General features: G+C 48.1%; 1 protein-coding gene across 1 annotated transcript; it reads left to right on the top strand.

The window, feature by feature from the left end:
• Positions 1-490: 490 nt before the first annotated feature.
• LOC118312946 (beta-1,3-N-acetylglucosaminyltransferase lunatic fringe-like) lies at positions 491-10,703 on the top strand. The gene is made up of 8 exons (XM_047334053.1): positions 491-1,017; positions 5,436-5,484; positions 6,260-6,362; positions 6,453-6,606; positions 6,826-6,911; positions 7,013-7,172; positions 7,315-7,400; positions 9,055-10,703. The coding sequence occupies exons 1-8, from the start codon at positions 646-648 to the stop codon at positions 9,176-9,178; spliced, it is 1,134 nt and encodes a 377-aa protein (XP_047190009.1). The 5' UTR covers positions 491-645; the 3' UTR covers positions 9,179-10,703.
• The last annotated feature ends 1,145 nt before the right edge of the window (positions 10,704-11,848 follow it).

Here is an 11,848-nt window from a genome sequence, read left to right as displayed (position 1 = left end):
AGAAATACCAGTAGGCTGTAAAACCATGAAGTAAACTGAGGATAAAAAATATCATATCGCTGTAGTGGGTTTTATAGCACTTTATATGCATATTGGCCTCTGTGCACACATTTGTTTTAGTGCACATAATTTGAATGCGGATTAATGGTCGATGCGGATTAATGTTTGGAGCCAGTTGGTGATGTATAACTAGAACTAGACAATCATGTGTAGGATTGTTCTGCCTTGGTTTAGCAGGATATGTGCAAAAATAATAATCGCCGAAATCTGTTTAAACTGTATAAAACTGTTATTCCTATATATTTTTATATTATCTTTTACAAAGGTAAAGAAAGAAAGTGAGTCTGAATCATCCGTGTGGTGCTGCACAGGCCGCACCGCCTCTTTGCTGCTTAGCCCCGCCCCCACGCTGAGCGCTCAACCCGGCTATTGGTCGAACGCCAGAGCGCCCCGCCCACCGGCGGAGTTTATAAACTCGGCGTCAAAGCGCAGCGGCGACTCGAACGGTGGGAGGAGGTGACGTGACCCCGCTGCAGGAGTCTGGTGCGGCGGCGGTGAACTTCGTCTGCACTGCGGGAATGTTGTGAACCGGCGTCAAGGAGAAAAAAAAACAACTCTGTGGAGAACCCCCTCCACCCCGTCACCATGTGGAAGGCCACCGCGGGACCGAGGAGCAGCGTCTCCACCCCGGCGGGGTCGGGACCCCGCGCCGCCGCCGCCGTCACCGCGGTCACCTGCCTGCTGGTGACCGGGCTGCTGGTGGTCGCCGTCGGACACCCGAGCGGCGCACGCCGGGAGGAGCCGGCGGCGAGCGGGAAGGTCTTCTCGGCGTATTTCAGGAAACTGACCCGCGAGCGCCGGGCGATGAGCGGCCCCCCGCGGGGCAGCGCCGCCCGCGGGCCGGTGGAGCGTCTGACCCCCGCGGACCTCTTCATCGCGGTGACGACGACCGGAAGGTATCACCGGCCGCGGCTGCAGCTGCTGCTGGACACCTGGATCTCCAGGAGCGCGCAACAGGTGAGCGCGTCACCGCACAACCGTTATTGGTCAATGAGATGATTGGATTGCTGCTATTGGAAAGTGGGAACAATTTCCTATGCCACACTGAATAGGCCTTTTCCAAAAAGCATAGATTTGACCTATGACCTTTGTTGCCATGTGCTTGTTTCATTCTTAACCATTAAACCATCAATCTTTATTGTGTGTTATTATGTAACTCCTACAGTCTTAGAAGGAAAATAAAGTATATCTGAGATCTGGCATCAGCGGTATTAGTTCCTCCTCGGAGGGAAGTAAAGCATCATAAATGATTTCCTTCTTTCTCCCACAGCCACTGCAAAAAGAAAGTTGTAAACCCCCTCCTGTAATGTGGCCGGGGTCCATCCCACCGGCCCCTTTGATCAGGGCCGACCGGTGGATTATAAAACAGAAATGGGAATGACTTTGTAATGTATGAGAGAGGGAGATCTGGGGGGGGGGGGGGGGGGGGCGTTGACACACAACGCAGGAGTGTGGGGCATGAAGAGGGAAAGAGTCTAGTGATGGAAGCGTGAACTGGGGTTTCGACAGGTTGCATGTAGATTTGTTGCTTTACTATTGTTCAGTTGAAGTTATGCATCCCGCTGCAGACTTGCTCTTGAAGAAAAGAGCTTCAAACGTCATAAAAAGCTGACACGTCCAGGCTTTGAATCATTGGAGGAAGATGGAATTCTAAAAAGGTTTTTTTTTTGTGGTTTCTTGTCTTGTCAGAAGTAAAAGTTAGAAAATACATGAGCTAATAAGTGACGTGAGTGTTCTATCTCTTAAAAACACTGTATTTACAGTATGTGATGGTTGCTAGTAGAGCCGCTGCAACAGTTAATCCATTAGTAATCGATTACTAAATTAATCGGCGACTATTTTTGATAATTGACTAATCGGTTAAAAGCTGTTTTTATCGATATTCCACAATTTCAGCTTCTTAAATGTGAATATTTTCTGCTTTTTTTGCTCGTCTGTGACAGTAAACTGATTATCTTTGGTGTGTTTTGGGAAACACGGTCACAATTTCTCACCGTTTTATGACATTTTATGGACCAAACAACGAATCGATTATGATGAAATGAATCGTTAGCTGCTGTCCTACTCGGTATAGTTACTCTGCAGATGAAGGTTCATGCTCATGTTTCAGTTTTGGTCAAGTTGTCCCAAGTTTTCCAGAGCCTTAAGGTGATGTCCTCAAATTCCCCTTTTCATCCGACCCGCAGCCCAGGACCAAGAGATGTTCACTGAACGTTCGTAGGAGAGTAAGACAACCAGAAAATATCACATGCATTGTGATAAATGAACCAATCAGTTGTCAGAGTTGTTGCTGGGTCATTTTCAGAATCCTGAATTCCTCTTCTGCTCCTGGTCATGGTCAGAAACCATATTTTCCAGGTCAAGGATTAAAACATGAAGTCATGTGACGTGGTGGAACATGACTGATGGAGTTGAAGGGGGGGATGTTGGTACCAGGGGGGGGCAGACCGGTTCAGTCATAGGAGAAGCCTCATGGACGAATACTGGAGATCAAACGAGACGCAGAGAGACGTCTCTTTCGGTTTAGAGCCTCAACGGTGGGTGAGTCAGAGTGTCGGAGATGGATCCGTTGCTGTGAAACACATGGCACCGCGGTGAACTGCAGCCAGCGCCTTCAAAGCGCCGTAATCGAATGCAGACGACGCGACTGCGGATCGTGCCGGCGGTCGCTCCGGTTCCCATTTAACCCTGGCTGTTTGAGCGAGAGCACGTTCGCGTCTCATCTCCTCGCTGCACTCGTGTGTGTGTGTGTGTGTGAGTGTGTGTGTGTGTGTGTGTGTTCCTGACTCATTCCTGCATCTGCTCTCACGGTCAGGTGTGTGTAACTCTACCTGTTTCCCAGACACACCCCTATATACTGTTAGACTGCTGAGTAATGGAAACACACACACACACACACACACATTCTCACAGTGTTACCTTCACAAACACAGACGCCCTGGGAACTCGTCTGCTTTCTCATGGGAAGTTAAAATGTGTCTGATCACAAGAGTAAACACACACACGCACGCACACACACACACACACACGCACGCATCACTTTCTCCTGCCTCGGTGGTGGTTGTTGTTGTTGTTGTTGCCGCCATTTCCTGTGTTGTAAAGCTCAATTCCTGGCGACCCCCCCCCCCCCCCTCCCCAAAACCACATTTTCCCTCCTTGTCCTTCCCCCCAGCTTCACACACACACACACACACACTGGTATCACAGTCAAACACTCAGGCAGGAGCTGGCCGCTCTCAAGGGGCTTAAGAGGCTCAGTGTGGAAAGAAAAAAAAGAAGAAGAAGACTGACGAAATCTCACAGCTGGCCGAACTCTCCTCCTCCCTCTCTCTCTGCCACAGGCACCGATGTGATCCCACAGCACTTGCACCAAAGATTTATTGTTGAATTTGCGCCGCATGGAAAGCGGGTTTGAAGAGCTGGAATCCCTCCGAGGCCTCGGGTCTTTTCACCGGCGCAGTGCAGACGGGGAAGTCGGGTGCATATTTCTGTGTCTGCGCTGAAGACCGTGACTTTGAAGAGATCCAGATCGATAACGCAAACTTTTTTATTATTATTTAATCTCGGGTCCTTTTTTTTTTTTATTGGCAATCATCGCCCGGAGGCTACAACACACACACAAACAGCAGCAGCAGAGGTTTCTCAGAGATTTTCATTTATCCTTTATGTAACCAGCAAGGTCCCGTGAAGATACAATATCTCAGCAGTGGGCAGCAATGAGATGAAATAAGAAGTTTCATATACAAAAGAAGTAGAAGGACACTGAAACAGAAGGGAATCAATGGCAGAAAAAGTAATCATGGAAAATAAAAAAACAAGATGAAAGCAATAATATTGAAAACTGAACTTAAAAAATGTCTAAACGTGGACAGAGAGACGGTAAGGAATCCAGTTTTCCACCTCCTTGACGCTGAGTCCGAGCACATGGAGCAGATGTGGTGACCTGTTCGGGGGGTCGGGACCTTTTCTCTGATGGAGCGAGTGTTGTAGCTTCTGGGACCAAGAATGAACATAGAAACTACACAAGTATTACGGTGGTAGTTTTGACCCAGTGATGTCCATTGAAACCATTTCATATTTCATTTTGGTTTCATCCACCGGCGTCACCATGTTCCAATTTTAATAAATCCAATCATTTGTTCATGAGCAATTTTTTTTTTTGCATGAGCAAAACTCATGACATTCACATCAGCCTCAGCTGAACTTCAGCTGTGTTCAAATCAAATTTGAGAGAATACTAATGGCTGACGTTATAGCTGCAAAACACCAGCATTTTGGCGTCGCGAGCACATTAGCACGCTGATGTTAGCATGTAGCTACCTGCAGCCTCAAAGAGCCGCTAGCACGGCTGGCGACGACCGGCGAACCCACCGTGACGTCACGTACGTGAACTGACGATTTGAAGACTTGAGTTGAACATTTTGACCAGCGCCATCTTTTTTTTTTAACCAGAAGTAATCATATTTGGAGCATGGGGGGGCGGGGCCTGACTGAGAGCTCGTCCATCTACACCTGCAACCTGCCCCAGACGCACGGTACTAGCCGTCAATCACTGCCTATCCATGCCACCACAATACATACAGATCTTTATCGTCTATTTTCTCTCATTTTCTCTCTAAAAACTGACTTCTTCTTGCAACCAGTCGCCCTCTGCTGGTCAATCGAGAGAATGCAGGTTTCAGGCGGTTTCCCGGCCCGGTGACTACGTCCATTTTTTAAACACAATCTATGGCAGTGTATCATGTCATCGTCAGATCTCTGCTTGTTTCAGGGAAACTGGAGCAGTTCCTCTGTCACGTGACTTGTGGACATGAACTACCTCGAGGAAAAGCTGAGAGTCAGCGCTTCGAACCTCACTGTCATTTCTTTTCTTCCGTTTTGAACGGAGCGTCCTTGTGTGTGTGTGTGTGTGTGTGTGTGTGTGTGTGTGTGTGTGTGTGTGTGTGTGTGTGTGTGTGTGTGTGTGTGTGTGTGTGTGTGTGTGTGTGTGTGTGTGTGTGTGTGTGTGTGTGTGTGTGTGTGTGTGTGTGTGTGTGTGTGTGTGTGTGTGTGTGTGTGTACTTCCCATGGAAAGCTATCGGGTCGGCGCGGCTTCCTGAGCGAGGGCTGACCCTCAACCCCGTCACTCATCACATTAATACTCATGTGTACACTCATGTGTACGGCCAACGTCAGTGTGCGTCACCTTGAAACAGGTGGAGTCTCACCTGAGATCATAAACAGTCGCCCCGTCATGAACAATGACGGCGGAGCGGCGGCGGCGGCAGCGTCAGTTTGATGGTGTTTTTTTTTTTTCCCGGGCTGGCAGGCGAGGCGTGCTGCTCGGAATAACAGGAGAGCTGTGTGTTGATGTTCTTTTTTCTTTTTTTCCACAGACGTACGTGTTCACTGATGGAGAGGACAAAGAGCTGAGGAAGAGAATGGGTGAGTGCACACACACACACACACACACACACACACACACACACACACACACACACACACACACACACACACACACACACACACACACACACACAGGCAGTTTTGCTGAGTAGCAGCAGTGTTATCTGCAGTGCGAGAGGCAGGAAAGCAGGAACCAGACCGCTGACTGGGCAATAATATGTTTCCATGAAGTGCAGGAAGTCACTCAGGTTTAACCAACAGGCCTTTCCCCCACCTCACTCGTGGAAATGTTTCCCTCTAAAATGAACTATTCTTGTCACTATTCAGTATTCAGCACTATTAGTATATCCACTATTTCACTATTCAGAAGAAGATGTGCAACTGAAGCTGTTTTCAGACGCGACAGCTGGAAAATATCCGGGGAAAATTGAGTTTGCCGTTGGCATGTGACGGAGGCAGCGGGAGATTGTCCGAGTCGGATGCGTTCGCGGCAGCAGACACGTTTCCAGGACGCTCAGGCGAGGGGGCAGACCTGGGTAATTTCCAGAGATCACCCTGCTGTATCCTCACATCGGCCCCCCCCGGACATTGTCCCAGGGTTTCAGGAAGATGTCCGACCTTCGGTGCGTGTCTGGAAGCAGCTCGGCTCAACTTTAATTATTTTCTTCGTATTTGTTTTCTAGCAGTTGTGCCTGAATGGAATCCACATTTTCAAACTTCTGCACAAACAAAAAAGTCTCTTTCTTTCTTTTCTCTCCTTTTCCATAATTCTCACGGTTAACTGATCCTGTTCACTTGTGTCTTTGATCGCCAGGGGCTCACCTGATCAACACCAACTGTTCGGCGGCCCACAGTCGCCAGGCCCTCTCCTGTAAAATGGCTCTGGAGTACGACGTCTTCATCGACTCCGGCAAGAAGTGAGACGCGATCCACACGCGGTGAAAACGCGGGCGCGCGCGTCACTCGCAGAGCGTTTCCGCTAACTCTCGGCGTCGTGTCTTCCGCAGGTGGTTCTGTCACGTCGACGACGACAACTACGTCAGCGCCGGCCCCCTCCTGAAACTCCTGTCGCAGTACGGCCACGCGGAGGACGTGTACATCGGCCGGCCGAGCCTGGAGCGACCCATCGAGGCCACGGAGAGACTCGGCACCGCCCAAATGGTAACGATCCTTGAACTGTACATTCAGATCACGTAGTGAGCAGATTCAAAGCCTTTTGCTCTTTTTTTTCCTGAAATACGCGACGTGTGTAGAAACCCCAAGTGCTCTTGACTTGTCCTTCACCGAGAGCTCCGGTGCCAAGGCTGATGCTCTTTTATTAATGGGGTGTGTGTGTGTGTGCGTGTGTGTGCGTGTGTGTGTGTGTGTGTGTGTGTGCAGAAGCAGGTGCGTTTCTGGTTCGCCACAGGAGGAGCGGGGTTCTGCCTGAGCCGCGGCCTCGCTCTCAAGATGAAACCCTGGTCGAGGTAAACCCCTCTGCCTCCATGAAGTTAGTTTTTTTTTTTTTGCCAGCTTCAAAATCAAATCTCCTCTTCCTCACGCTCTCCCTGCTCCCCCCCTCGTCCAGCGGCGGCACTTTCATGGCGACGGCCGAGCACATCCGCCTGCCCGACGACTGCACCGTTGGCTACATCGTGGAGGCGCTGCTCGGCGTGAGCCTCGTCCGCTCGGCTCTGTTCCACTCCCACCTGGAGAACCTGGGGCTGGTGTCGGACATACACAACCAGGTGCACGCACACACATGCACACACACACACACACACACACACACACACACACACAGTCCATTTACAGACATGACACTGCGATCACTGCCGCTGCAGATATTAAAAATGTGTAAATATTTTAGTTTTCTTCTTCTCGTCTCAGGTTACTCTCAGCTACGGCACAGTGGAGAACAACAGGAACACCGTCAATGTGAAAGGCCCGTTTTCAGTTAATGAAGACCCTACAAGGTAATTGTGTGTGTGTGTGTGTGTGTGTGTGTGTGTGTGTGTGTGTGTGTGTGTGTGTGTGTGTGTGTGTGTGTGTGTGTGTGTGTGTGTGTGTGTGTGTGTGTGTGTGTGTGTGTGTGTGTGTGTGTGTGTGTGTGTGTGTGTGTGTGTGTGTGTGTGTGTGTGTGTGTGTGTGTGTTATATTCCTACGTTCCTATTCATCACGTAGGAATATAATACAAAGCCTGGCTAGGATTATCAAGAGTCCTTGTTTATTTTCCTCTGTGGTTAATAGACTTAATCAAATTAAAAAAATCACACTCCTCTCCATTCTTCATTCATCGCCGGTGGACCAGTTTAGAATAAAGTCGCCAAATTCGAAGAAGAAGCAGAGCCAGAGAGACTTTGTAATCCTTCCGATACCTGACGCCTACATTACCCACAATGCAACTCGACCACCACCGAGTCACATAACCTGTGGCCAATCATCTGCACCTGCTCCCTCTGGAGCCGCAAACTACTTAAAAGCTCTGTGAGCCGCATAAAGACTTTGAGGGAATTCAGTTTTTTTATGGACATCGTCTTTGTTTGATGATTTTGCCACAACCAATATTAAACTGCTTTGGGTTCATTTAGATGATTCTATTCTTAGCTAATGAGTTCTGTTGGAGACCCCATTGTGTTGTCATTCAAAAATCAGTTGTGTGGATCTCTTTAGAAAACATAAAAGAAAAACTAATGGTAACACAGTCACATATATTTCAAAGTGATGAAAAAGGCGACGGTTCAATTTAGCCCGTGAGCGCAGACCCGAGAGGCCTCGGTTCAGCAGAGGCCGCCTGCGATGCTCGGTGGAAACACAGAAGGTCACCGCATTAATATTCATGAGTCGTACGGCCGTGAAACATCACTGAGAGGAACAACGTTCGCGCTGACATTACAGGAAAACGTAACAATACAGAGGATAAAACACAATCCGATCTTTATCTCGGCTCTTCCTGGCATTAAGGGGATTTTTTTTATCCTCTTCCTTTTCCCCCTTCCCCTCTTTCTTTCTTTCTTTCTTTGTTTCTTGCTCCTCTGGTCAGTAATCGTATCATTGTGTATTGAGTTGGGATAATTGTCACTATTGTAACCTGGTAAATAAACACTGATGGCAGCGTGGCCCCCGGGGGTGAAGGGGTGGGGGGTAATGAAATGAGCCTGCAGTCGTATTGGTAGATGGGTTCATGGAAAACAACGAACACACAGTATATTGTATGTTTAACCAACAAAGGCAAATGACTGTTTTGTGTGTTTGAGGAAAAGCTTTGGTCTTAAAGTGTGGACCACAAGTCTCCTTTATGTAAGCATCTCGGATTGTGTACGTTTTTACTACTACGACAAGTTTCCTGGCTTTGTTCGTTCAGTGTGTGTGTGTGTGTGTGTGTGTGTGTGTGTGTGTGTGTGTGTGTGTGTGTGTGTGTGTGTGTGTGTGTGTGTGTGTGTGTGTGTGTGTGTGTGTGTGTGTGTGTGTGTGTGTGTGTGTGTGTGTGTGTGTGTGTGTGTGTGTGTGTGTGTGTGTGTGTGGTGTGGTGTGTGCGCGCGCGCGGAATTGTATTCCCCGTTTTATTTTGAAATTCCCAGTAGGCGGCTTCCAGGCATTGTGACACTCACTTCCCTCTCTCCCTCTCAGGTTCAGGTCTGTCCATTGTCTGTTGTACCCAGACACTCCTTGGTGCCCCGGCCCCTGGCGACTGCCGCAGCCGTCCAGAGACGGGGAGGGAGGGCGGGACGCGCCGACGGGAGAGAAAAAGTAAAGGTCTTGGGGAGGAAAAAAAGGGAAAGGTAGAGAGACGACAATCCGTCCGTCGCCCTCGTCTGTCTCCTGAAGACTCTCTGAAACCACAGGGACGTAAAGTGTCCTCGTGTCCGGCAGCGGTGCGGAGCCGCGGGCACGCGCTGTTTGAAAGAGTTTGACACCTGAACTCTGACCCTGGGATCCGCGGCCGAGCTCCGGAGAATGTCCGGATAATTGGGTCCGGACGTTGAGCAGAGTTTAACCGTTCACATGAGAGAAGAGCAGCAGCGGGCGATTGTCCAGGTCAGACGAGGTCACGACGACATCTAGTCCATCCAGCAGTCGCCGGGATGTGTGATTCAGGCCGAGGCCGGACATCGTCCTCCCCGGAGTCCGGAGGATTTTTGGCAAATTCTCCTGGCTTCTCTTTTGTTTTCCCCCCTGGATCCTCTCAAAGCCACGTTTGGCCTCGCATCCACGAACATGTCCAGTACAAATCATTTGTCCTTTTTTTTTTTTTGAGGGGAACAAATCATTTGATATGATTTTAAAGGACCCAGACTCCGTATCTGAAGTTTGATCTCATCAGTGTTCAGTATTATCCTCTCTCTCTCTCTCTCTCTCTCTCTCTCTCTGTCGAGAGCATGTCACCGTGACAGTGTGACGGAGCACTTTGCTTGGTTTATTATCTGCCGCTTGCAAATTCATTCATTCATCATTTGATAAATAGAGGAACAGTTTGACATTTTGGGGACATTGTGCTTATTCGCATTTTCTGCAGAGTAACGACTGTTTTATAAAGATGGACGACGTGCCTCCATTTCGTCCTTTTCGTACACGGATGAAGGTTTCACCCCGTTGTGAAATAACTAATTAAAACCAAACTTCTGGGGAAAATGAACCCTTGAACATACATCAGTGTTATAAGCGACCTGATGTAACCTGAAGTGACAGAAACCATGTTCGATTGGTCCACGTCCCGTCTGCTAACGCGGAGGGGGCGGGGTTTCTGACGACCCATGCCGCAACCAGCCACCAGGGGGCGATCAAGATGTCTGTCGTGTCGTCCATTTTTGTAGCAGAGAGTTGGAGAAAAGGTCGACACCTCTCACGCTTTGTGTGCTATGAACACGAAGCTCGCTGGTTCTGTCCAAACCAATGTCCTGTAAAACTACAAACCGACGCTTTCACATGTTTATTTTGTATCAAGTAAACAAACGAAGATATGATGTGTTAATTAGTTTGACGTCAGAGACGGGGGTTTGTTCTCCTATGGACAGAGCCAACAGATAAGTGGATTATGGATTATGATTGTTAAATGAAGTTAAGACCGCTCTTAGAGAAAGATATTCTCCTCTTTGAGGTTCTTTTGAGAAATGACTCATGTTGGGTCGTCCTCTATATTTCTGTGCATCGAAGGCAGTTGTTGTTAAATTCTGTCCCTTTGTTAAATGAATGTATGCGATGAACTGTTGCTTCTTCTCCAGTATCTGGACTGTCTGTAGACATCGTGGCTGAAGTTAAATAAAAATAACAAAAACCAACTCGTTTTTGGTCAAATACTTGGACGTTTCTGTGTGTTTTGCCTGAACACGTTGGGAGGATTTAAAGGGGATTATACAAGACACGGCTTCGACCTTTCAACTCTGACCTTGTTTATGGTGCAGTTGGGTTCCTGCCTGGAGACCCTCCCCTCTGAACCCACTACCCCACAAAAAAATTCCACCCACACGCCCGAAAAACACACTGAAACAACAGCGGCCCTCTTATCTGATGCAGCCATACACAAGGTCCCCGCAGAGATAAAGGCCGAGCCAAAAGATTAGCGGGCTGCTGCTGCTCGCCTGTGTGTGTGTGTGTGTGTGTGTGTGTGTGTGTGTGTGTGTGTGTGTGTGTGTGTGTGTGTGTGTGTGTGTGTGTGTGTGTGTGTGTGTGTGTGTGTGTGTGTGTGTGTGTGTGTGTGTGTGTGTGTGTGTGTGTGTGTGTGTGTGTGTGTGTGTGTGTGTGTGTGTGTGTGTGTGTGTGTGTGTGTGTGTGTGTGTGTGTGTGTGTGTGTGTGTGTGTGTGTGTGTGTGTGTGTGTGTGTGTGTGTGTGTGTGTGTGTGTGTGTGTGTGTGCGCGTTTTATGGCCTTTCCTCAGTATATATCAGATATATATATATATTCATGTACTCGAGATTGTGGTGACCACAGGGAGCACAAAGATAAACAAGTTGCACACAGTGTGTGTGAATCTATTCTGAGAGTTTTTTTTCAACGTGCTGCTGAGTGGAGAGTGACACCTTGTGGCTACATGTGTTCCTGCAACAAGTGAAAATTAACGTTGAGGCTCTGTTATGTTGACCTGGTTCACTTGTTCTGTGTTCCACCTCAGCTCCATGTCACATGAATATGATCATGCGTGCTTATAAATATTGTAATTGTAAATATTACTGGGACCTCTTGACCTCTGTATGATTACTTTCTACAAAATGTTTTACTTTTTTTACTGCACTGATCCTTAGGGCTGCAGCTACCGCTTAGTTTCATAATCGATTCATCTGTCGGTTATTTTCTCGATTAATCGATTAGCTGTTTGGTCCATAAAATGTCATAACATGGTAAAAAATGTTGGACAATGTTTTGTTTTGTCCACACACCAAAGAGATTCAGTTTACTGTCACAGAGAAGCAAAGAAACCAGAAAACAT

The sequence above is a fragment of the Scophthalmus maximus genome, chromosome 8 (assembly GCF_022379125.1).
Source record: "Scophthalmus maximus strain ysfricsl-2021 chromosome 8, ASM2237912v1, whole genome shotgun sequence".
Lineage (NCBI taxonomy): Eukaryota > Metazoa > Chordata > Actinopteri > Pleuronectiformes > Scophthalmidae > Scophthalmus > Scophthalmus maximus.
This window is presented reverse-complemented; position numbering and strand designations above follow the sequence as displayed.